This window comes from Astatotilapia calliptera, chromosome 8, assembly GCF_964374335.1.
Source record: "Astatotilapia calliptera chromosome 8, fAstCal68.1, whole genome shotgun sequence".
Lineage (NCBI taxonomy): Eukaryota > Metazoa > Chordata > Actinopteri > Cichliformes > Cichlidae > Astatotilapia > Astatotilapia calliptera.
The window spans coordinates 7,325,683-7,353,578 of record NC_137429.1 but is presented as its reverse complement, the minus strand read 5'-3'; the positions used below and the strand labels follow the sequence as shown (position 1 = coordinate 7,353,578).

Here is a 27,896-nt window from a genome sequence, read left to right as displayed (position 1 = left end):
TTAAGAGTAAATGGACTGGAGGTGGAAGGTGGAGGCAGTGAGCTAGCTGTTGGGTGGGAGGTGGTAGTGGTGGGAGTGTTCTGGGATACAACTATGTGAAAAACTACTTATACTCCCGTTTTATGATCTGCTCTGGAGGAGTAAGCTTCAAAGTGCTCCCATGAGATTGGCAATGTGTGACTAAAACGCAAACATATGGGGTGCTTAAATGCAGGAACTGGCTAATCTGTGTGTGCGCGTATCTGTGTGCAAGTGAGAAAATGAACATACGTGTGTGTTTCTTGTCTGATAAAGCATCTGACTAACGAAAAAAGCAGATAAAGCATGTGAACTATGGAATATCGACGTCCATCTCTCCTGATATATGTTTCACATAAAATATCTAATAAACAGATAATCCACTTTTCTCATCTTAAACCCCAGTTACCAAATTTACTGCAGTCATTAAAATCATATCATAAAAAACATTGGAGGAATGTGCCACCATTGGTATCATATAGATTTTCTTTTCTAATATCATTAGGGAGTGGGCCACACCATCAATCTCTGATACAGAAGATCTCTCATAATAGACGACTGTAATTTGAAGTAAAAAACACTGATGGAAAGATCAAACATCTTTGTGGTCCCCTTACATCAGTTTGCACTATGTTCGGTGTTGGGAGGCACACTAAGCCATTCAGATGAGAGCTGCGAAATGCTACACACATTTCAAATAGTACAATATAATACAAGTACTTAATTTCGCCTGTTTGCACATGATACAGCTATTCTTTAGTCACAATTTTACATCCCATCTCAAGATAAAAGAACAAAACTGGAACTGAGGGTAAAGTTTAGCTCCTTATTTGGATGCAGTTACTGCTAAAATTGCAATGCAATAAAACTGTCCAATAAAACGTTTAACAGTCAAGAACAAGTTTCTTACACTTGGATTAGGCCTAGTCTGAAACTCAAAAAAAAGGGACTTGGACTATGCTTAATCCATGTCTGGGAAACTGAGCCTATAATTAATAATAATCCATCTTCATGCACTCAAAAGAAAACTTCTGTCTTCTGTTTTCCATCTTTGTTTCAGCTTTACTGGTCTGCTTGGTTTTGGACTGTACTAGGCTATGGCACAGCTGCGTATGCTGCTGTAGGACCCGAAGGCCCAGGCCAAGGTGTTAATTCTATTTCCTGGGTCAGGAAATGCGTCAGGAGGTCAGGGGCCGCATGAGAGAGAAATGCACTTTGCGGCCAGGCTAGAACATAACAGGACTGAAGCTGGCCTCAGGCAGGCCCAGGGCCAAGCTCACTGCAACACTGCTCACATAAAAAGGACCCACTTAGTTTCCAATAACATCATCCCACTTGGTTTAAAAAAAAGAAAAAAAAGCACAAATTCTGTGCACAACAGGACTGTCTTTTGTTCAGCCACAGGCGTAACAACACACCTGTACTGTACATATGAAGTGAAGTAAATTATCTCTCTCCCGTTGCTTGGATCATGCTGTCGTGCGCATTTGCAGAGACTGATACGTAAATGTCACGCGGCCGATCCTGTTCCGTGAGCCGTGTTGTCATTTCACAGTTTGTCCAGTCCTGCTCGTGTTCCTCCCTCTCTGCCTTTTAAGTCGAATTGCCTCATCTGGTTCGCATTAGCGGCCTTCACAACCCATGTCATTATTTCCGCCCAACATCGCCATGTGTTACAGTGGTGGCATTAAAATAACTGGGCCAGTTGTGTTTTGTGTGTGTGCGCGTGTGCTGCTACAGGTAGGTCCCGAGTTTGTAATGATTTGTAATTGTTGACAGGTCTTCAACTACACCGAGACCTTGATTGTGTAATTAACTGACTGTGGATGACGGTTATAGCATTTAGAAACCGTTTCAAACTCCACTTTAAGACCAGAGTAGGGTTTATATTTAAAAATAAAAATGTGTTTAGTGGCGAGATATATAAAAATACCCTGCTTTGAATAAAAATGTATGCCCCCCAGATTAAAAAAAAAAAAAAAAAAGTGAAAAGAAGAGTGTTGATTGTTGTGACAAGGTTTGGAAAGGACTTTGATAGCCTTTTTATTTTTGGTATGAGCAATATGCTAATGCATAAAGTACATTTTGAGCTGTGATGCATGTGGACAAAGCCTCAGAAGAAGATATAAACAGATCTTTGAGTTTTTGGGGGATTTTTTTGTTTGTTTTTAACCTCATGCAGCTCTGCTCACATCACTCACTGATACACTATGACGTCTAATTGAAACGGATGGTTTCTGTTTATTTTAAGAGCGCCACTGTTCACTCATCATTCATTTCCTGACAATGCTGAACAGTGTAGGAAAATAGGCCATTTATAATAATCTGCGTAGCTGCAACAAACAAACTGCATCTTTAGCTCCAGCTAAAGAAATGACTAAACTGACAACATTTCCAACCCTATGGATCAGCTTAGGGATATACAATAAAAGACTGGTGTAGGACCGGAAGCTATGGACATGAGTGCTGCTTTCAATTATGAACGCACACGCACACACAAAACCCCTAACTGTAGGGACAATTATCTGCCAGACGATGAGGATGGAGAGCAGGAGAGACCAAAGAGAAAAAAGGCAAAGGAGAGGGGGTGTTCAGCTGCCAGATCCTTTGAGCTATCAAAGACAGAACGTGATCCACCGCCAACCACCAGGGCTCAATTGATAACAGGCTTGGGGGAGGCATTTCCTATTCTTGTGCAGAAGTGTATCTGTTTGATGACTGTAATTTAAACACTCAGGCAGCATAATTTAAGGCCATATTTTAACAAAATGTGCAAAAAAAAATCCTTTCATGAAGTTGGCCTGTAAAACAATTAAGAAGAATGAACAACAGAAGACAAATTTAGATGTTAACTGACCGCTTACACATCTCTGATCTGAAAGCAAAAACAACAATAGGAAGTGCAGCGATGGTTAAGAGAGGAGTGCTACAGTAAGTACACTCTGTTTACTCAGGAGGCAAAAGTGTGCCTAAACACAGACACAGGGCGAAAAGACACAACTAAGCAGCTGTATGGCTTTGGCTCACAGAAACATCAGCTGGCCATCAACAGCGTCTCCCTCTCTTGTTCTGGCGAAAAAAACCCAGGTGCACGGGTAAGCCCAACAATCGCAAGTCATCACTTGTCAAGACTGTCACCTGTTTGCGCACTGCAGTTGAATAGCAGAGTCAAACATCCACAGGGGTGGGTGGTGCTCCGCTGCATGCGAGCCAAGTCTACTTTAAAAAAAAAAAGAAGAGAAAAGCATCAGAGCTTTTAAAAGCCCTTTCAGCACCAACTGTGAACTGTCTCTGATCAGCCACTTGACAAACAAGCAGCCAAAGATTTACATAGATTAAGCTTTCCTCAGAAGTCAATTCAATGTTTCTGGCAGACGTTCGTGATGTTTGGAAGTCAAATGAAAGAAAAGAAAAAAAGCAGACAGGGCATGCGACCTGACTAGTCACAACACTAAACAATGGTATGGAAGATCAAGGTTATTTCAAGGGGTTTCCACTTCTAGCGAATGAGCTGTGCTGTCACAAAAAATGCAACTGAGAGGCAAATAAAGTGGCTTGGAACTATTTGAGTAATGCTCTAATTTTACACTGCTTCCCTGAAAAACCTGTTATACACTGCCAAAGTACTTATTAGTACTGCAAAGATGAGCCTTTTGTGAATGTCTGTGAGGACAGCAAAGCCTCGATACAGATGGGTTGTTGGTGGTTTATAAGTGGTTGGAAAAAAAAGGTAAATGAAATGATTCCTCTATATAGCACTTTTCTACTCTACTTGAGCACTCCAAGTGCTTTATACAACATGCCATTCACCATTCACACAAGCACTTCTATCTAAGCGCTTTCTTTCCAACATTCACACACATTCATACTTGGAGTTCAGTGTCTTGCCCAAGGATACTTTATGCATGCAGACTGCATCAGCCAAAGATCAAACCACCAACCTTCCGATTAGTAGATAACCTGCTCTACTTCCTGAGCCACAGCCCGAGGTGGCAAAGGAGACACACCACAAGAGACAACTGTCCTAATATGAATTCAGCTACACATGTTCAGCTAGAGAAAAGATTTGTTTCCAGAAAATGTAAATGCAGGATTTTCTTTAATGCTAAAAAACAAAACAAAAAAAAAACAAAAAAAAAAACTGCTTGAGAAGCGCAGCACTTTTAATATTTGCGTCACCTTAGGGCATCTCCCTTACTCCATTTCTGCATATAGCAGTATTTAGATCACACTATCTGCAGTGAAAGGGAAAGATAAAAATGTCTTCCGGAGTCTGGAATGCTGCATATGAACAGCTGGCAGATGTGTCTGAGGCTCTTCATGTGATCAATGGCACTAGACGAGCTTGTCTGATTAAAAACAAAAAGCTCTGATTGCTTTCCCTCGTTACACGTATGTGTTCAGAATTAGACTATTAGCTTTAGCCTTCTAACAGCATGCAACTACCTGAAATGAAACATCCCATAATTCTTAGCTTTCTGAAATCCAGCCGCACTCAGTGCTGCTGTATAGCGTAGTCTCTTCCCACGCACCACTTTAAAGACTGCAGTACTCTGTCTGGCCAAAGCGTGGATCACGTCTCCCTTTCAGCTGTGTGCTGAACCCACACCTCTTCCAGCTCTCTTTATAGTGGTCTGTGTGGAGCTGTTGGCAGCGGTTCAGCTGGCACAGCATCCCTCTTGATTAATGGGCCGAGTGTGGGACAGTGAAGCGCTAAACTGTCCCCATGTTAATCAGCCAATTAATGCCGGGCAGAGCTGCATTACCTCTGCCCTGCCGATAATCAGTCCCGTTGCCTGTGAAGATATGGGCAGGATCTGGGAAATCTTACTGCAGGGCAGAGGCATGCTGTACTCAGTGCCTGGAGCATGAAGAAGGATGGAGTGCTGCAACTTTAACAAAAAGAAAGAAAGAAAGAAAGGAAATGCAGGGGATTTTTCATACATGTTTTTCTTCTAATTCATTTGATCAAAGGAGGGTTTGACAGCTGCTGCTTTGCCTCCAGAAGGAAAGTTTTTGCTGCACAACTAAAGATGAATGAGTTATCCATTTCTGTTGTGCGCAGGAGACCGGTTTAAGCTGCTAGGACCCAGCATTGTGGGAATATGGGTTTAGAAGTGATGCCATAGTTCATCTTACTTTCCCTGCGTGTCATAAACTATCAATATTTTCATCTTTTACACTGTATTATGACTAGGCCACAGTGCCTCCTAGTGTGAAGGAGGGCTCAGATTACAAGACTGACTCTTGCGGGGAGACGTTGAAGAGGAGAAAACCTTTGGGATTAAAGCATCCACTCTCACAAACAGATTTCAGAAAGAGTGCATAGCACCCAAGATCAGTAAACTTGCGATTTTAGTGATACGTTCAGATCATTAAAATATTATACAATGTAAAATCCTTAAACTTGGACTTACGGCTCTATCCTTTGATGAATTTCCCAGTAGTTTTCCAAGTAGAAAAGTAGGAAGGGGTCGGTATAATTTCTCACAGAACTAGATATTGACCACGCTGGGTGAGATCCTTACTTTCACTCTACAGTACACACACCTATGCAAACAAGGGGAATGCCTTTGGAAAGCTGGCCAGCCATATCGCTAGTCTCAGCTTGATAAGTTAACATTCTTACTAATGAGGGTATTTCAGTCCAGTTTCTGATTACCATTAACTTTGGGCACACTTGACTGCTTTCTATTCAGTCTCACAAAGTGTGGGAAAATAAAATAGTGAAAGCTGAATTCATAGAACTGGGCTGTGTGTGTGTGTGTGTGTGTGTGGGGGGGGGGGGGGGGGGGTCTTGTTTAAAAAGAAATAAACAGTCCTTTCCGCCATCAGTGTGCATTTGGAAGTAACTGTGAGGGTGTGACTGACATGACATGCAGTTTGAAAGCCTCTCAACAGTTCGGGTGCAGTTGAAAAAGAGACATGTGCATGACCATGTGTATGTTTGAGAGAATGTGAGTGTTTAGATTTTTCGTCCGCAGCTGTGTCTGACCACAGGAAGACTGGAATGAGTGTGAATGGGTGTTCGTGTGTGTGTGTGCGTGCCTGCTTCAATATGGCTCAGATACGGCTCGATCTGGAAGAAATACATGCTAGGAAAATAGAATAGGGAACGGACACATATGAAAGCCCTCGCTCTTCTCTAAAACATGACAGAAGCCATCACCGCCTCTGATAGATTTGTATTTGTGGCAGTGACCTGTGGTAAAATCCATTCTTCATCTCTAGACAGGCTCATTCAACAAGCCTTTCAAATCAAAATGAGGACGAGAAGAAGACAAGGCTGGGTATAGACCTTTATTTACAGCCGTACTTCCCTATTTACCCATAGCACTGTGGGTGGAAGATGATAAGGGTTTTAAAGAAAAACTTAAAACTGGTCACATTTGTGAAGAAAAGGCAGGATGTATATATATATTTTTAGTCTTTTATACATTTCTTTTTATCTTTGTTGGAATAGAACTTTGGAAAGAGGACAAGAAAGGTGAGAGGAAGAGCAGGGGAAAGACAGGGCCGGGCTGGAACCCAGGCCTCTACATTCACCTTACAGTGTATAGGTTGACAGCTATACCTAGTTAGCCATACCAGCGTCAATATGTTTAGCATAACTCAACTGCTACATACGTGCTTATAAACCACAAAAAGTTGTGGTTGTCAGTCTTAGATAACATCTGGCAGCCCCCCCTTTTCAGTTTGACATTTCTAAAGCGACAGGAAACACAATAGGAAAAAGCTGAACTATGTGTATTTGGAGGCAGAACATATGCAGATACACGCAATGCAAGGGATCTGACAGTAAACAGTGGCAAGAAGCAGCGGGACTAAATTATTTATCCGTGAGTGACAATCTTGTTTGCTGGAGCAAATAGGAGGAGAGCGTGTAAACAGGGTAACAAAGTTCCTGTCAGAGTCTGTCCTCCTCCACTGCCAGAGCTTTACCCCCGAGACCCATCCCTTCTCACTGTGTCTCTCTATCTGTGCCTCCTCATCTCCCTCACTATCCTCTCAAGTGGAAAAGCAACCAGTTAGCATCTTGATGGGTTAGAAGTGAGCTGTCAACTATCTGTCCTGTGAAAGCAACAAATATTCTTCCTGTCAGGATGTGGCACAACACAACTTGTAGAGTCTATGAGCCCTAGCACAGGTTCTCAAGGAGAAGTTAAAATCATGACTGCAAAAATGTGTCTAATTGTCTAACTGTCATCGAATTATCAGCAAATGTCAATTTACAGGCTTTAATTTTTACTAGGAAAGGGGGTTTAACATGTCAACTGGTACACAATATAAAGAAACCCTAGAATGAATGCTGCATAAACACTTGGCTGCAACAACTACAAAGCTGGTTAACCAAACAGACAGTATATCTGCTCATCAGCATTCAATTTTAGTCTTTTAAACTAATTTAAATGCTGTTTTTTTCCCAAAAAAATCTGTCAGTATGTCCACGTGAGACAACCAGTCACTAATTAGGTGTCATACAGTAAAAGGCCAGATATGAAACTACTGTGCCTGACTCAACAATTGATTTGAATTTGAAAAAAAAAAACACAATAGCATTAAAGAGCACAGAGTATGGATAATAAATTAAGCTGTGTTCAACATAAACACCTTTTTTTCCAACTCTGCTCCAAGCTATCTCAATGACCATATAGTTCATCTACAGACTAACTTAGTTAAGCTACTTGTTAAATTAGTTCTGCGATCATTGTGTGAAACAACTGAGGAATGAATGGGATCAGCTAAAACACTTGCTAATCTTCTCATTTAAACCATGGGTGGTATATTGAAGTATTTTAGTGATACTTTAATGTAAAAACACTGTCTCTCAAAATTACTTGCTATTCAAGGTTAACTTACTTCAAAGGTGAACTGATAAATGGAAACTCCATCACTATCTGAGGGCCAGCAGATGGCCAATCAATTTGCCAAGTATTCCTTTTTTACTAGCCCTGGGCCACTAAACCAATGGTTAAGTTAAAAACTGTAAGTCAATACCTATCATTAAAACCATAATGTTGAATAATAGTATTAATAAAATCCCAATGACACATTTAAAAAAGTGCCATTATGATTGTATGCTGGTGAAAATCAGACCCATATTTCCCCTACTCACCCTGTCTCATGGTAAGCAATTATTACCCCTATTACCGGGTATCATTAGTACCAATTCCAGCCTATAGATGTTAAATGTTTAATTCACTGGATCTGATACATTTTGCATGTAATGCACACACACATATAGGGTATAACCACCTAAGGGTACTTTTTTAGATGTCTATCATTCTGAAACTCATTACAGTTGAATGGGTGTAAAATGAATGGGAACACAGCAGCTGCTACGTCCTTCTGCTTGAATGAGTCGCTACAAGGTTATATTAATGGTGCAGCCTTTACAGTTAAAAGCCCTTTTTTATGCATTCACATCTTTTGCTTTGGAAGCATGTAGGCACGCATAATCAGACACAGATAGACTCTTTGCTGAATTAAATCTGAACAATCAAGTGAGCTCTCTTATAACACAAACCGCCATGAGCATTAATTTAGGGGAACGTCTATGACAACAAAGCCTTAATTACAGAAGCCCCTTCAAAGCAGAGTTATGTTATGGGGGCTACATTGAGCGATTACACCAGTTTTGTTTGTGGGATGAAAAAGTGATGCTTACGGGCGAGACTAGAAAGAGAGAAAATGGTTATTGCGATGTACAGCAACACGCAATCAAGTGATATTATAGTGTAGAGATGATAAAAAAGCAAGTTTGATTTCACCATCCCTTTGTGATTCCCAGGTGAGGGGAAAACAAAAAGTGTTACCTCATATAAGGTGTTGAAAGAAATGAATGGAGACGTCAAAGCCTGAGCAAATATGTACGTATACACCCAGGGACGCACACTTTGAACTGTATTGTAAGCAGTAATCAGCAGTTACTACATGACAGAGTCTGCTAGGCTGCCGTGTCATCAAATGCCCAAAGATCCTTTTAACTATCACACACCCAACACAGAATAATAGCTTCCTCGGGTGAGAGGAATGACGGGTGGAGGATAAAGAGGTGAACTGACGCGTCTCTAAAATGTCATATCCGAGCACAAGCATGACAGACTTACTAAGTCTTGTGTCTGCCCTTGCAGTGCTACCACCCACATAAATCGTAGCATTTGCTGCGTGGCACTAGATACATGCCCAAAAAAAGCCACTTCAACTGCTTGTTAATGCAAACATCTAACCAACTTAATGTATTTAGTCATGTAGACATAGTTTAGACAACCGTATGAAGGTCAAACGGAGCATTTTGTCCCTCGCAAACACGCTCAAGATGTGCAGACCATTGTCAGTAAAAACGTGAAAATGCATTGTGGATGCCAGAGCTCAGAGGAGATTGGCCAAACTGTTTCAAGCTGATAGGAAGGCAACAGACACTCAAACAACCACTTGTTTCCTTGGAGCAGATCGGCTACAGCAGCAGAAGACCACAGCAGGCACCACCCCTGCCAGCGAAGAACAGGAAATTGAGGCCACGATTTGCACGGCTTACCAGAACTGAAAAATAGGAAAGCACTGCCTGGTCTGATGACTTCTGCGGTGACATTCAGACGTCAGGGTGAGAATTTGATGTAAACAACATGAAAGCATGGACCCATCTAGCTTTTATCAATGGTTCAGGCTGGTGTTGGAGGTTTAATGGCATGTGGGATATTTTCCTTAAACGCTTTAAGCTCCTTAGTACCAGCTGAGTAGCATTTAAACACCATAGTATTGTTACTGATCGCGTCCATCCCTTTACGATCACAGCATACGTACTGGAATAACAGTCTCCAGCAGGATAATGCACCAAGCTCAAATCATGCCAAACTGGTTTCTTGAACATGACGAGTTCACTGTACTCAAATGACCCCCAGAGCCACCAGATCTCAATCAAACTTTGGGATGCAGTGGAACAGGAGATCTGTGCATCCAAAACATCTGTAGCAACTGCGGGATGCCATCATATGAATAGGAACACAATTCTCTGGAGAAAGTTTGCTGCACCTTGTTGGGTCTGTGCTAAAATTAAGACAGTTTCAAGGCAAAAGTAGCTCCATCCCAGCAGTAAGTAAGCAAGAAGTGGTAAGTGATTGTATAACATTGTCAATATCCATGGATTTAAAAGTATACACAAGCGCTAATGAAGTTTATGTACTCAAAGGCTTTCCTAATTATCAGATCTTTTTCTCTTTTGTTTCTTGCCCCATATTTTGTTAAGTTTTAGCATGGTAATAACTGTAATGACAAAGTAGACCTGGAGGATATTTCTGCTTTTAAATGAGACCATTATGAGCAAAACTAAAAGGGCAACCACGATCACATAAAACAACCTTTTTATATGCAAAATATCAGCTGTGGCATTTTTCAGCTGTTCAGTTTATCCTTTGTGATTACATAATGAAGTACTGAAGACTTTGGGTGAATATGGCCAGAATAACAGTCATTGTAGACCGGGCATGAGACCTTTTTAAATTTCAAATATGTGCAGGAGCTGAAAGCACACAAAACAATTATTCAAACTACAGAATAGTAATAAAAGACAGCTAGTCTATATCTGGGGTTCCTGATAATAATGCGACGTCTTCATAATGCTTAGCAGACAGAGTGCACTATGCAACAGCAAAGCAAAACGATCTCTGAGGACTTTTCTCCAATAGATGCAATAGTTTCTTTGCCGACAGTGAGAAGCAGAGCAACAGCTGTATAGGAAACGGTCCAACGTGGCTCAACTCAGGGTTTTGTAGACCCTGTCTGAGATGACTTGGCTATCTTTCGGTGTCAATCTGCATGGCACAGCTTCGTTTATCTTAAGATTAAATATAATAAATGTCTCTTTGTGAAAATGGCTGGAAATTGAACCCTCCTTGTGGCATTTAAAAAGGAAAAAAATTGCACTCTTCATCGCATTTAGAGAAAAATGCAAAAAAGCTGGAGAATGTAAGATAACACCATAAGCATAGGGGAAAATCTTGGTGCATGTTGGGAACCATTTTGTTTTCCAGCAACGATGCCCTTGCCCCAAAAGCTTCTCGGTTTGAATCAAATTAGCATGCAGTGTTGGCTCACGGGCACGCCATAAACAGGGCTGCTTTTGTTAATTATCCATGGATCTCAGCATTACAAAGAGTGTTCCTACTTGCCTTTGGCTAAGTTACGTTCAAATAGAGAGGGAAAACTTGCATTTAAAGGTGAAAAAATAGAACACACAAATACATAAATGTGATGTATTAAGAAAACAGATACTCTAAATATGCATTTCCCAGACTCCTTACTTTAATTAGCCTTCCAAAACAACAATTCTTTTTTTTTTAGCTGTAAAATCAGAAACAATCATGCACAAAGCAGTTTTTTAAAGAATTATTTCTCTGCCTTATGTCTAAATAAGACCAAAAGCCTGTAACATATTAATATAAAGAGCATAAATATCAGTGAGCTTTGGAGTTGTCTTTATATCCACATGTTCAATTATCCCTCCAGCAACTAAACACAGTAAGGAAAAGAAAGAAGAACAAAAACCCAACTGAAAACAGCAGGTCATTCCATCAAATTTATTATTCACTTCTCTGTCACAGTTTTGAAAGTGCTGCAGTACATATCACCACACAGTATGTTCTCATCTGACTAACATTAGCCTCACAAAAGACGTTCCACATCATTGCAAAGCCATTGCTTTTTCTGTCATGATACTTTCACTTGGTTCATGCCAGAATGGGTAATTTTGAGCTCAGCTTAACAAAAAACACTTGGGCTGGGGATAGTTGTCTCCGAGTGACATTACATTCAATAAATAGGCATGCAACTCTCTGGCCTCCAACTTGCAAATGTTCAGCAATGCAGAGAGGGTCATTTCTAAAAATGAGGAGCCCGCCAGGACTGTCTTCAATCTATTTCAGTGTGGTGAAACAGAGGAATGGTCTCGTATAGCAGACATATGAGACCTCTACAAATCAGGTGTGGTTTTTGATTTTTATGAATGCACATGACACTATCTGTAGTAGCACCGACACAATAAACAGATCTCAAGGGCTTCTTTTAGTTTCTTCTTTTCAGATACCACAGATACTACGATCTGCAAAAAAAAAAAAAAAACCCTCTCTCAACTGCAAGCATTAATAGCAACTGAGAAATTAAACACAACAGATGGAGTGTTACAGTTGGTGTTAAAAATATTTACTCTCGTGTTAGGTCTGTCACTGCTAAATGAATCCAATGTATGTGTGTGTGCGTGAGGAGTGGAAAAAGGCTCATTGGTGCCAGACGGTGTTGAGGTGTGTGTTTGCGTGTGGGTCTGTCTGTGTCGGCATCTTGCCATGTTGGTCATTGAAGCCCATAATCACAGTGTTTTGTTCAAAACTAAAGGATAATCAGGAAGGTGGAGAGGAGGTGCTCCACCTGCCCATCAGTTATCCCGTGGAGTGAAGTCAACTATTGTGGAGACGTGTGTTTAAACTAACAGGCTGTGGCACTGAAAACTCTTCAGACGTGAGTGTTTGTGCATCACCCAAGTGTGATCTGGACAAAAGGCCAGATCACACTTGTTGTCGCGTCTGCTAAGAATCTTTTTCTTTCATAGGTTGTTCACAAGAAGAAGTGAAGAAGTGAAATACATTATATATCAGTGTATGTTTGTAAGTTTTACTCTGAAGTTTAACTGTGATGTAGAAACTCATGAGAATTAAACCCACTAAGAAGTCATTTAACTAAAATTTGATCAATACTCTGGGCAGAGAAATTCTTGTGAAAATGGAAAAGTGCCCATAAAATGACATAAAATTAACTATTGACTTGTGAATTGTTTAAGGATGGATGAAAAATGCCTGACCAATGTGTAAACTCACCGGTCTGTCAACCAGATAAATGTAAAGTTTTGGTTTTTAATACTGAATTAAGTCGTATTTGATTCAAGCATGAAAACAAAACAAAACAGACAACTTGAAGAAACCTGATACCAACAAAGAGATTTCTTTAGCTGCCTTCAGTACTTCTTTAAATTCACTCTTGCACTGATCTCCTTTAATGAGGCAGCTTTCAACTGACTCAAAAATGTAGTTTTTTAGGGATTCACATCAATAGAAAAGCACCTAAGATTAACACCCCACAAGTGCTTCATTAGAGTAAGGCTGTTGCCTGCCAAAGCCCTTATAAATGAACCTTTCCTACAGTTCATTTACTTCATTAAGTTTGGTTTGCCTACTTACCAATTAATTCTCTCTACAGCAGATGAAAGATACACAAGAAGAACAGAAAATGTAACAGCCACATCATAAATAACTTACATTTTTAAAGCTTCAGGCTAAATGTAACTTTAAAATGAGAAACACGGAGTATATTAGGCTTTTGTAATAACACAGACAACTTCTTGGCCACACGCACACAACGCAGTCAAGTTAAGCTTTTGAATAAAGGTACTGTTGGATCTGCAACGCTGGCAAATTCTTCTAAAAGAAAGGAACAAACTCACAAACAAACCGTGGACATTAGACACTAGAATTTTATCAATCCTTGTATCTAAGCTTAACAAATACTTAGCCTGGCAGCAGTATATGCTGGTGCCTGATCTCGTTCATTATCTCTGGGGCATATAATAGATGGATTTAGCCTTCGTGACTTTATCAGAGGATAGCATCTGTTTCCCATCTGAGGCTACAAGAGATCCATTTGTACAGTTTGAAATGGACTGGCACCCCACAGTTGACAAAGACAAAAGGCTTTAAAGAAATTAACTATTAAACAGGGCTGTCTAGTTAAATATTCATTTTAATCCAGCGCTAACAGAGAGATACCCATCTAGTCCTTTTGGTCCCATCTTGCTAGGCAATTAAAAAGGAATTTTCATTCTTTCTCTCGGGCTGAATTAACAGCTTGGAGGGGACCGTCGAAAGGAAAAGCCAAAAAGTATGTATGTCAAAGATCAGCTTTCTCTTTTGTCTTAAATGCACTGGTGGAAAACAAGATCTTACGAATGGCAGCTGTGGTTTATCTGCGGGGGGTGTCTTTCCACTCTTGTTAAAATGCACACTTAGCAAAAGCCTCAATGCATTTGACCTCTACCTTAGTAAAAGCAGTCAACAAAATGTTACAAACTAAATCATTTGACAGACAATAAATGAACATTCAGCCCATACAATAAATACAATGAAGCTACAACTGCAGTAACTATTGTATAACTATTATCGTTGTTGTTTTTAGCAGATGACGATATAAACACAAAGTCACAATTCTGAACTGATGCAGAAAAGGATGACAACTCATCACAGGATGAGAGAGATTAAGGCTCCTCTTCACCTGTATTGCCAAAGCTATCAAGCAGATCTAATGACCGTCAGCTGAGTGTGTCACTGTTTCAGTCATACTGTCAACAGAAGAAAGATCCTTTGGTCTATCCACCCATCATAAAACCTGCTACATGGCACAGACAGGAGAGCAATGCTTTTTCTGTGTCGACACAGCAAAACTAATAAAGGTTATACCAAGTGGAGTCCACTGAACCACAGTTGCATGTTTACATATATGGATAAATGTTTAGGCCTCTTGTAATTAACAAAAATAAATGGACAGAAATCAGTTTAACAACCGAGGGTAACCCTGGGAAAAAACAGGTTCGGCTGCTTTCTATTTCCAATCCTCGAAACTGGAGGGATGGAACAACAATCCTTGCAATTTCACCCGACGTGCTACACTGTGTTTTAGGAGTATTCCACTTGCAGCTACACATTCTGTCTTCTTAAAAATAGGAGACTTTTGCCTTTCTTTTCTTCTTTTAAATACGTGTCACATCTTGCTGCACAGGGCAAATTAGGAAGACAGGAAGTCAGACACAGAAGCACAATAAAACAAAAAAAAGAATCTGGTCAACTTTCAAAATAAAAGACCACCTGCAGACTATATGCTTTGCTTGAGCAATGCTCACTGTGTGATTTTGAGATATTTTTATATATTTAAGTATAGCCCATGGCAAGAGTAGTCTGATAACATGTCTAGCAAATATCTTAAAATTACATTTAAAAAAATTCCCCAATCATTATACCCAGCAGGCAGTTGGACAATGTATCAGCTGAAATCCTGGTATTACAACCCTTCTGACACACAGACTTAGCATTCAGTTATGTTGGCTACAGCGATCCTTTCAAAGAAAATGCAAGAATGTACTGGGACATAAAGGACAAGAGGACAACTTTAGTTTGTTCTAAAGTTTAGAACTGCCCGATAGTTTTTATTTAGGGACTCAAATCTACTGATTTTACATAACTACAGTAATTTGTCTGACTGCTTTCTGAACACTACAATAGCTGGACTATGCACAGAAAAGAGCTACATGCTCTGCAAAATACTTCCAAGATGGATGTAATTATAGATTAGGAGCCAGCATTTTAAACTTACCCACTGAGTGAATACACTGTAATAAATGCATTTTTTTATGCTGAGGTTATCTGAATTTAACTAAGTGCAATTTCAGGACTTTAACCAGGACCAGCTTGAAAATATTAAATCAGAGTAGTTCAAAAACTCAGATTACATTATGGATTACATTAGATATACCACAAAGCAAGACCTAATATGTATAAAGCAAGGGAAATTCCTGGTTTGATTCAGATCACATTACAGGTGACAGCATACCAATCTGACATCCAAAGCTTTTGATAAACATGATTAAAAAGATGACTGCCACTTCAAACAAAACACAGATGCTAGCTACAGAATAAGACTGCATGTAAGAACGCGTTTGAAATAGAGGGCTGCGTTGGAGTTCTTTCATTGTTAAAAGCATGTGCTTCTGCTTGTTACGGAGGGTTAAAATGACGACGCTTCATTGTGTAAACAGATCATTTAGAATCAATTCCTGTTATTCTGCTGATTAAAAGGTACATTTAGAAACGTGAAAAGGATCAGAATAAGCTCTCACCACTGTCGTATTACCCATTTCTTTATATTTTGATAGTAAAACAGGATATAGGTGCAGCCATTTCTTAAAACGTCTGAAAACTTGCGTGGAAATACATATAACAGTTTAAACTCTCATAATTTCTTTAAGCAGCCTTCAGGAACAGTTCTTTAGACTTCTTGAAGGACATTCAAAGCTCTTCTTTGGATGATGGCTGCCTTTAATTCCATAATGAGAGGTCTGGCATAGGTGGAGGCCAATCCACGACTGATGGTGTTTTTATATCCGGTTCAATTTTTACTGCACTGGCAGTGAGACTGCCATGCTGAAGCTGTTGTCAGGCAGACACTTTCCAGATGGTACTGCACAGCGGATCAAAATGATTGTACTTTTCTGCACTCAGAATTCCATCAATTTTGACAAAATTTCCAACACCACTGCATTGAAGCTGCAAACCATGACAGAGCCTCTACTATGTGTTACAGATGGCTACTGTGCCTCTACAGACCTCTTTTGTAGATGTAGATGACAATTTGAAACAAAAATCTCAAATTTGGAATAATCATTTCATAAGTTTCATCAGTTGCCACTGATTTTCAAGCCAGTTCTGGTGTAACGGATCAAACTGACGGGACAGATTCATCTCTCAGGTCCCCTGTCAGGATTTCTTCTTTCAAAGGCAGTTCATCTAGTGCCCTGGGAATCACCTTGTTTGTGCAAAAAAATACTATTTTATGCTGGTCAGACTGTGTTATCCTCTAAAATTGGTCAGGTACAAGGATGGACTAAAATGAGCAGCAAAGAAAATTTCTGGAAGAACTTCAGAAAGACAACAACGACAAATGCCAAGAAAGTCTGGCTCCTTGGAATGAAAATATAAAGAAATGACTCAAGTGGCTCAAAACCTTTAACCAGTATTGTATTTTAAAATTTTTAGGAAAAAGCAAACCAAACACACCGCTACACGGAAATGGAAATAGACTGGAATTTATATAGTTTTCTTTTAGCCTTTCTGACCAACTCAAAGTGATTTAGACCGTATTTAACCACATATTCATACACAGCTGTATTATATACACTGGTAACACATGATTCTCTGCACAGCCTGTGCGTGTGTTCAGTCATGCACCAATCTACTCTAAAAGGGCTGGCCAAGATGCATCGAGAAGGAAGCATGCTGCGAGGGTAAATAATGCATGCCTACACAGGACATGAGAGAAGGATGTAGCTTCAAGTGTGTGGAGTGCATGGGCAGGGGGCTTGTGGGGGCTCGCTTGTGCGTGCCAGCCTCAGACAGCTCACCACAGAGCAGACGCGCAGAAACGAAAACTCTGTGCCTTCTTAACAAAGACAGAAATGACACCAGTCAGCCGCAGAGAAAGCCAGCTTGAATTTTCATCAAAACAAACACACAAAGTGACGATGCTGCCAAAATAGCTGAGCAGTAATTATTTGACAGTAAAAGGCCATATCGGGTTATATTATTTACACTGCCGGGGACTTCAGACCACCCCTCGGTATTTTAGGCTCTAGCCTCAAACTCTCATCTGACCCAATTATCCAATTAGCTGAAGTAGTGGCCAGACTAGAAGCCGATGACAGCTGGAACACCTGCAGTTGCTGCTCTCGGTGTGGGGTCCAGGAGTTACGTGACCCCGGCAATAAGCATATTTTAACTAATCTGAGCTACAGTGTAAACACCACAGACACTCTGCTCAAGAGGAAGCTGCAAACCTCTGAGGTAGTCATTCCTTACAGAGTATAGTCTGTGTGAAGCATTCCTCATTTTCAGACTTCATTGGAAATCTAAGCTACTTTAACTGGAAGGTCAAATAATTACATCCCTTTGCTCTCGGACCACACTGTATGACAGACATGACAGCATTAAGCCTTTTGACTGTGGCAGGAAACTCTAGACGACAAAACGCCATTGTTACGTGACTTCCAGCGCTTACACCCTTCCGTCAGTTTCCTAAATAGAGTAACATCTTAAAAAGAAACCACAACATTGCAGTTTGCCCTACGGGCACTTCCAAGTGGGACAAAACCCAGCCTTGCTTTTGATAGCTCAACTCAAGCTCTCTCTGCCAAAGCATTTCTTTCTCCCTCGGGGCACTTTCCTCCTTCCCTCAAGGTGGTTCAACAACTCTGTGGTCATACTGCTGTGCCTCTTCAGATGCTGAACATTAAGGGATTAGGGCGGAGCGGCAGAATCCATCGGAAGTGATCTTCACAAGAGTTTCTATCTGCTTTGATTTGTCTGTCAAGCTTTTGTTTGATTTACTTTTTGTATATTAAAAAAGTTCTTTGATCACAGCTAACCACACTATTAGTGAAGTCCCAGTATTTTTAAGATGAAAAGAATTTTTTTAAAGTCAGGAGATCAGAAGATGGGATGTTTGTCTTCTCCATTCCTTGATTTTCTGGATTATCAATAACAAATGCATAACCAAGGTGTTGAGCTCAACTGCAGCCAGGTGAGGTTACATCTTAGAAAGAGGTGTAAAGTATGACGGCAGTGACAGTGCAGCTGGCAATTATATAACAAACAACATCCCAGCTGCTTCTGTGCATATAATTACATTCTCCTCCAAACAAAGCAAAACAAACAACAACTGTTGGATTGTCTGTAGAAGGCCACATACTTTTTATACCAGCCGAGCCGAGGAAAACGAACACAAACCACACTAAACAGGTTTGCTTTTCTGACAGTGTTTCTTCTTTTAAATCACCTTTTAAGGTTTCCGCTTGCATGACTTTCAACCTACTTCAAAGTCAACTTCCCTTAAAGACAGGTGGTTAATTTGTCTGAAAAAATAAGCTCATCGCAAACTCCTTCCAGTTAAGACTATGATGACATGCAAAATGTGCCCACAGAGAACAAGGGATAAAGAAGGAGAATGAATCCAACTTGTGTGGGGGATCCGGCTCACATACCCAGCATCTAGCCACAAAAAGGGATGTCTTGGGCTCAAAGTAAACACTGATGGATTTCAGGCTTAAATACTCAAGGCCATTTGTGAAAACAGAGAGGAGTAATATTGCCACCGGGATCTCCTTACACGACATTGTGTATTTATCTTCAAAAACCATGTGAAGCATTCCTAAAATACTATACGTTCTTCCATGTGACACTTTTTCCCACATTAATAAGGCAAAATGAACTGGGAGATGTGTTACGACATTTATATCAGCCTCTTTCAAATTCACAATTAAGGAGTTATCATTTTAAATCAACAATTAGTTTGTGTTTTTGTAAGGGTATGCTGCAGGAAAAATAGACTAATAGAAATTGACTATCTGGCCAATTAGATTGATGGGTAGGAATTCAGCTTTCTATTGGGAGATCAGTTTATCATAAGGCAGTCAGAAGCAGTGTTTTCCATTCAAAATAAAGGACAAAAAGGGATTGCCTGCTATGTGTTGCGGAAGTAAATACAAGGAATGCACATTCAAGGTCATGCTGAAACAGCTGAAAGCCACAATAAAAGCAATTACCTGGAATGCATGACACTTCTGAGACCGTTTTATCCTTCCATGCAGAGATATACACCCCACATACCTCTCATCTATCAGTCAGAAGCCACTCAGTAGGGAATCCTAGGAAGAAAAGACTGCAGCCACCTGAACCTGTGCAGCCATCAAGCTTACAAGGGGTATTCTTGCTCCACTCACTGAACATAGTGCTTGACAATTTTCCCTGTCATCCTTGAATGCATCTCTACACCCTCTACATCTCTGCAAACCTGTAGTAATGGGAGTAAGGACTGTAACATTATGCAGGGAAATCAACGATCTCACTCAAGCAGTGGCACACAAAGACAGAGGGATCAACTACAGTGATGCCACTGTTTTTGATCATCAGGTTCTTGTGTGAAGTTAACCAGACAAAGTCCCTGAGCCACCTTTGAATATACATGAATAGTAAGTCAGAGGTTCTTTAAAGTCAAAGGAGCTCAAAAGGAGATTGAAAACAGAATGAACTCTGAACTTGAAAAGCATTTTCATGGTGTGAATAATGAATAGGCCTGAATGTTTAATGTACGCTAACTGGTAACTGTGCTAACTGTGCCATTGAGAGCATCCTCACTGGATGCATCACCACCTGGTATGGCAACAGCACCGCCTACAACTGTAAAGCTCTCCAGCGAGTAGTGCGGTGCTCTGAACGGATAATTGGAGGTGAGCTTCCCTCCCTCCAAGACATCTACAGGAAGCGCTGCCTGAGGAAAGCGGGGAGGATCATCAAGGACTCCAGTCACCCCAGCCATAAACTGTTCAGACTGCTTCCATCAGGAAGGAGGTTCTGCAGCATCCGGTCCCGTACCAGCAGACTGAGAGACAGCTTTTTCCATCAGGCCATCAGACTGCTGAACACGTCATAGACACCTCAGCTTCACTACTGGAACTTCAACATTATGCACTCCACACTGTATATAAATGCCACTTGTTTTGCACATATTCAACTCTGTATATTTTATATATTTTATTATTATTATTTTATTTTATTTTTTTTACTATTTAATTTGTAAAAATGTGTATACACACACACACACACACACACACACACACACACACACACACACACACACACACACACACACACACACACACACACACACACACACGTAGGAAAATATTTAGTATACACATCCAGAAATGCATACACTATTATATATTGTACATATATTTATTAGTTTCAGGTTGGCCATTCTTGTATTTTGCTCGTTTGTGTTGTTGTGTTTGCACATCTCTGTTGCTTGTGGGGCTCGCACACAAGAATTTCACTCGCATGTGCTGTGCCAGTGTGCCTGCACATGTGATGTGACAATAAAAAGTGATTTGATTTGATTTGATTTGGTAGCTTCATTAGTGGCCTGTTCATCTGCTTGTTAACGTGAATATGTAATCAGCCAATTCCACGGTAGCAACCCAATGCCTTTAGTTCAAGCTAAGCATCAGAACGAAGGAGATGAGGGACTTTGAAAGTGGTATAGTTGTTGGTGCACAGATACAGTAACAGTAACTCAAATAACCCCTGTCACAAGCAATATATGCATAAGAGCAGCAAGGAGAAGAGGAGAGGCTACAGGAGGAGAATATCGCAAAGGGTGCTACGTCAATAATCAGTAAGTCAATAAGAAAAAGAAAACTGAAGCTACAATTGCCACAAGCTCAGCAGAAGTAAGGAAAAACTTCACCTGATCTGATGAGCCTTTCTGCTACAATATTCAGTGGTTCATACTGGCAGTGTATAGTGCATATTTATATTTTCTTGGCACACAAATGAGGATTGTGTAAATGCCATCGCCTGCCAGACTATTGCTGGTGACCATGTCCTTCCCTTTATCTTCTGATGGCAGTTTCCAGCAGTATGATATGTCATGTCACAAAGCTCAAATCATCCCAGCTGACAAATCTGCAGCAGCTGTGTGATGCTATCATGTCAACAGGCGTCCAAATCTCTGGGAAAAGTTTCCAGCACCTTGTTGATTCTGTGCCACAAAGAATTCAGGGAGTTCTGAATGCAAAAGACTAAGTGCCTTGAGGTCCTACCTGAACATTAAGCCAACCAGAGATACACCTGTGGTGTCAACGTAGAATGAGAAAAAAGTGACTCATTCATTAAAAGTAAATGACTGATTTTGGGGGCGTGATGTGGATCCAACTGCATTTTCTCAGGTCTAGGGTTCAAAAATGACAATACTAGGCTGCTCCTCAAAATTGTGATTTTTATTCTTTGCTTTTCCATTTTTTTTTTTTTTTTTTTTTTACAATAGAAACCTTAATTCTATGTATTTTCAGGTCTTAACACACATTTACTCAATTTGCAAGTAGATCGAGGCACTAAAGGGAAATACCGCAGTTTCAGTGAAATATGAAGCCAAGTTGTAGCCTAACCTCAGGCCGAGTTAGTGGAATAAATGAAGATTGACAGGACGGATGTCAAGGAGGGCAAACAAATACAGGGACTCGCGTGGCACGAACAGTGGCTGCCGCCTCTTGCATCACTCAACGCTATGAATGTCTAGGAGTGCAGGCCTGGGCTCAACTATTTGGCGTGGAAAGAGGGAGACATTTTTCAAATACCTCAAGGATATTTACACACCTGCTTAGTGTGAGGTGTACCGAGGAGTCAGTTCTGTTTCACAGACAATATGATTTTAACCCTAGCAATGGACTGATTGACTCTATTCAGGCCCTAGTCCCAGCAACAAAACCGTGTAAACATGTGCACATTCATATTCATAGACATCTGCACCTAAATGGCACAATGCAAGTTTACGTTCAAGATGATCAGTGTTATTACAAACTCATTGACTTCCTGGCATTTCACTGTTGCAAAACAGTGAACACATGACTGAATCACACTGCTAGGAAGCCAGGGTGGGGGTAGGGGAGTCTGTTTCAAGGCCATGAACCTGCAGGGTAATCAAGGTCTTTGTCAAATTATAGGCCAAGAACACCACTAACCACAGTTCAATCCAGGGCTGAAGAAGAGGTCACCCATTATGTGAATATTATTAAGTCAGAGAGAATTCCGATGTACAACATCAACATTAGAGAGCAAGAGAAGGCCCTACTTTAGGCATTCTAAGTGTCTAAGTACACTAGCTCCCCTTTGTTTAAACCTTCAAAAAAGCTTTCAGCGTGGAACTAATAATAGCATTACAGTTAGCTCAATGCATTTTTGAGATGCGTAGCTAAAGAGGAATGTAGGCTGGGTAAATAAGGGGATGTGCTGGTCCGTTTAGCGTTTTTTGGAACATCTCTTAAAACAACTTAAAAAGAAAACTGTGGATGTGGGTCTCGGTCAACAGGCACGTTCATGTTGTCATAATATGTCTACAAAAAAACTATATAACACAACTTCAAGGCCAACAAATATCAGGCCAGTTCTGTGACGGGTCACTTTTGTTCCAAAAGGAAATTGGTACTAAAAATCAAAGTGATTCAAGACCACAAACATCTGCAATGTTTACTGCGATTCTTGAAGCAGTTAAAACAGCCCATGTGTTTAATATTTCTTGCTTTCTGGGACTTCTGTATTTGCAGGAAATTTAGCTGAGATTAACACAGGAGTAACTGCTGCTTGTTAAACTGCATACTCAATGACAATTTATTGACGAGTTGTTGGTTAAAATTCACTGCCAAACTATGAAAGCTGATACAATGTTTGTTTAAGCTCAAATGATTTTAATGCATATATGATGACTAGAATTTCTTAGTTTGTGTAAAAACCACATGCTAATATGTACAAAGGTGTGTATATATATATATATGTTTGAAAGAAGAAAACAAACCTGGTTAATTGAATTGGCAGCACAAGAGGCAAGGCCTGTTCCCAAAGATGACACGAAAAACATGACTGGATCAAAGGGCACCGGAGCCATTGCAAAGCCGGCAGCTGCAGTTGTAACCACCAGAGCTGAAATAACGAAGGTGATAAAAAGAAAAGAAACAACATAATCCATTATAGTTTCTCAGAGTATTATCTCTCCAAAATAATATGTAAAACATTTAACAACCCTAGAAGGTTGATTCAGTGTAAACAAAGGAAAAGCACATAGTAGGACAAGACAAACTGCAACACATTAGATTTCAGCTTAGGCCCCTTTCCATGCACTTTATCTAAAAACTAATAGAATGACTTTAAGTTCTTGTATTAAAACTACTGAATTCCAATTGCTCCAAAGCTCCACTTAAATATGTAAAGTGACGGATTTCTTGTTATAACCCATTCCGATACAGAGGGAAATGAATTATAGTGAATCTCATGAAGACGATCAGTCCCACTGACTCACTCACTGAATGACTGGCACGAATCCCTGTTTATTATATTACTAAGCACAACAACATAGTCATGTCTATGTGCACATTTAACCCATCCACAGTAATCTTGTACATTTTTCTATTTATTTGACTGGTGTTCTCTACTTACTCAATTTTTACACAATGTCAGTGATTCTGTTTGCATGTCGGGTAAGTGTTTGCATGTTATTTCCTTTAGTTCATCATCACGTCTAGCTTTGCACAATTCACAGTAAATAATCCCTTTATCTTCTTATACTGGGCCTTGGTGGAGCCAGTCAAGCCATTTTAGTTCAGCTTTCTCCCGATTGGCTGCCCCTATCAAACAGAAGGTCTCAAAACCAGATAGGTGAGTTTGCTGTGCTCAAAACCAGAGTTGTGTGCCTGAGATGACAACATAAACATCCCTCCTCCCTAATATGAATCCAACAGTAGGAAAAGCTTTTTAAAGTATTTAGAACAGCCTGAATATTGAGTCAACTAATATTGTAATAATAAACTATATAAGTAAGTGTTGAATACTCTACCTGTTAGTTTAATTTTTGAAAGTCTTGCATAGATATCCGGTAAGTCAGCCCTATCAACCTTCAGCTGCTTCCACTGTCTATCTAGACGTGCCTGTTTTCCTTCTTCAGTCTCAACCTGGACATGTGGAGGCTCATCTGGAGTTCCAGTCATATGGGAAACGGAAACATTCTGCGCTGCTGCATTTTCTGCAGTGTGCTTCAAGACGGAGAGTTTATCTTGAGGCTTATGGGTTGCATCCTCTGCCTGTGGACCAGCATCTGTAGCTGCAGGATTGATGGTTGGTACTCGCTCCACTTGTCTTTCAACGCTGTCATCTCTCTCATCCACAATAGTCAGGACGGGTGCTTGTTTGGGGATGGCTCGCTGGTGAAGCTCACTCGTGTTCTTTGAAACATACTGGGGGGAAAAAACAAAAGCAAGGAGACTTATTGGGTAAATATTTTCTAATGGCAAAAAAGAGGCAAAAGAAGAAACTCTGCTAGCCTCAGAATACTGGGATAAATCAGCATTAACGATGAGCAAAAATGTTTAATAAACTGATTTTACGAGATACAATACGTTCGAAGACGACAAGATGATACCTGACGTTTGAGGAAGTTAAAATGTTGATACGTCAGCCAGTTTGAAGGATCTCTTCTGTGCAACTGAATAAGGCTGCGAGCAATCTGGTTGCATCGAGGAACATTTCGAGCTAGTTTCTGTTTCACACTTACACCAACAAAACCTACAAGAAACGCAAGACATAAAATTATTAAAAGTCACAGTTTGGTTAGATTTTCTTGGTCATTAAAAACTAAAACATGCTTTAATCAAAATTTTTCCTACATTTGTTGCCCAGATACATTTTGCTGCTCATTTCAGCATCCAAGAGAACACCACAGTCAATTTACTACTGCACAATCCCATTGCTCTTATTTGAAAATTTAACCAGCTAGCTCATCCCACGTCATGTGTCTTTCTCTGGCAAGGTAACCTGCTCAGTGCGGTGGTGATCTTTGTCATTCAGCTACGTGTGGTCATATTCGCTTGTCTGGTGGCTGTAAAGATCAGAAGGTTTGCTGCAAGCTCTAAGACCACTAAATTGCATTTGCAGCAGGTGGAGACTTGGTTTATATGTTTAACCAAGGCTGCAGAGCAGAAAACAACCTTGTTGCTACATGCAGTTCAAAAAGGATTTGGAGATTAGCAGGGAAACTGCTTAATTGCTACTTATTTTTTTACTATTTGTTTTAAAAAGCATGGGTGTTCATCTTTTTGTGCTCACACCCTACTGCCACAAATACTGTGAGAAATACTAGAAACCATGAGGAAAAAGCACATTTACTCTATGGACAGGGGGGGAAATGACCAAATAAAATGAATGGATGGACAGACAGATAAAATAAAACACAATCAGCAGCCTTTGACGTGGTTTTCATACCACTGATGCAATGCCACAACTCAGAGATATATATTTCGTTATGCTACTAGCCTTCCTAAAACTTAATCCGACCCACCAAACTTACTTTCACATTAGTGGTAACACTTTCACTGTTATTTTCATTAAATACGATAGCTCGAACACAGCAAATCCTACTGTGGATAAAACGTTATCCTAAATTGCTGTTGACAGTGTCCTTAGACCGACTGGCGAAGCATCGAAGTTATGTCCAATATTGACTCTTCTTAAGGGTAAACGTTCGGTATTTTGACACCGCAGGTGCAATAATAGCCACAGTCGCTATATAGCCTTTTTTCCCCTTTGTAGATGCGACCGACTTCTGCTTGGGGTGCATACCCTCTATAAACAAGGTCAATGCTAGCCTATTGCCTACAGCTCAGTTGCATCTAGTTAGCTAAATGCTAAGCTAGTGAGCTAGCTTATGCCTTAGCATCAAGAGCTGATTTAAGCCGCCGCAGATTAAAATTGCGCTGAAAATAACGTCCCTTTGAACCAGATACAAATTTTATTGCATGTTACCTGACAGCCTGCTACATGGTGTTTTATACATTATCTCGAATCATAAAACCGGTTCCCGTTACGACCCCTTCACATGCAGCGAGTCGCCATTTTGACCTCCTTAGATAAAAACAAGTACTTCCGGGGGACGAGATGTTAAACAGGGAAGTGAGATTGGACGAACCGCAGGCACGTAAGAGGTTAGTATTAAGACACCAACAATCTCACCTAAAACTGGTGCAGTTATTATAACAAATAATATTTAACATATATTACTTGTAACATATTTTTAAACTCAGGCTAATATATATATATATATATATATATATATATATATATATATATATATATATATATATATATATATATATATATATATATATATATATATATATATATAAAAGATAGAACTTTATTAATCCCTCGGGTGGGTTCCTCTGGGAAATTCGATACGTATATATATATATATATATACATATATATATATATATATGTATATATATATATATGAATAAAGAGAGCGAAACATCCCATTGATATTCTGACACTCTGACACTTGCATTACTTAAGCAAGTAAGGTTTCAGGCTCAGGCTCAGCTCCCAGACATAATGTCATGCATGCAGTGCCTTGTAATCAATATCAATAAAATATTCTGCTTGCAAATGTTATCAACTCTTTTCAATGTTACCCTCAACTAAGGCAACCTAATTAGTTGGATGACCTCTTTTAGTGTCTAAGAATAATTCAGAATGAATAATCAGACGTTTCAATCTAATCTCCATGTTTTATGGTGGAGCCTTTGGTTATCAATCCTGCAAAGGCTCAGTCATTAAAGAAGTATAAAGAAAGAACTATTTAGAAAAAACAGATCAGATAAGAAACATGCACATTATTTCAGTCTCTTAATCACATAGAGGCAGTCCACCAAATCATCAAGCACATAAAAAGTAGCTTTATTCATTACAGACGCTAGAAAATCACCCTGCCACTCCATAAATCTGTACACAAAGCAAACCAGTAATAGAGTTTTTTCATATTGAAGTTTTTGCATTCATACACACCCTCTTTTTATTATGCAGACTCAGCACAGAGCATCATGTACCCCAATTTCACTAGTGGATAATAGATTTGTAGTTGTTACATTGCCTAATCCTACATAAAGTGACAAAGAGAAAGGCATGTTATCCAAAAACTTAGCATAATGAGCTGTGGAAACTGAAATAGGAAGAATAGACCGAGGTATGCTAGGTCTTACAAAGTAATGAAACCAGATCTGAAACTTGAGGTACCATCAGATTTTGAATCCCGATGAACAACACCATGTGGCAAGTGTCTGACTGGCAATTACTTCTTTTTTGTCAGCATGATATTGATTCCAAACTCACTGCCAATGCAGTAAAACCATATCTGGAAACACACTGGGGAATACTATCACTCATGGATAGGCCTCCCAAGTACCCAGATCTAAGTGGAATCATCATGACAGAAAACTGAACAAAAAAGCTTTAAAAAACTTTAAAAATTGCCAGATGCACTCTTCACTGCCCTTATTTTTCAGATTGGCTTTAGTCAATACTTTTTAATAAAACAGTTTTAATCACAGAGGAGGACACCGATTGGTCAGTGGATTGTAGAGCTCATATTCAATGTAAAGAAAAAACATTCATTGTTGCTTAACAGTTTTGCAC

The 27,896-nt window shown here is 39.9% G+C and overlaps 1 protein-coding gene across 1 annotated transcript in view; it reads right to left on the bottom strand.

The window, feature by feature from the left end:
- Window positions 1–26,372, bottom strand: part of cox10 (cytochrome c oxidase assembly factor heme A:farnesyltransferase COX10) — a 34,553-nt gene extending 8,181 nt beyond the window's left edge. The window contains exons 1-4 of the mRNA XM_026178219.2: window positions 26,229–26,372; window positions 24,850–24,992; window positions 24,268–24,664; window positions 23,233–23,357 (exon numbers count right to left, since the gene is read on the bottom strand). Of these exons, the coding sequence (XP_026034004.2) occupies window positions 23,233–23,357; window positions 24,268–24,664; window positions 24,850–24,992; window positions 26,229–26,259 (696 nt within the window). The 5' untranslated portion in view covers window positions 26,260–26,372. The remainder of the gene's footprint in view (window positions 1–23,232; window positions 23,358–24,267; window positions 24,665–24,849; window positions 24,993–26,228) is intronic.
- Between the last annotated feature and the right edge of the window lie 1,524 nt (window positions 26,373–27,896).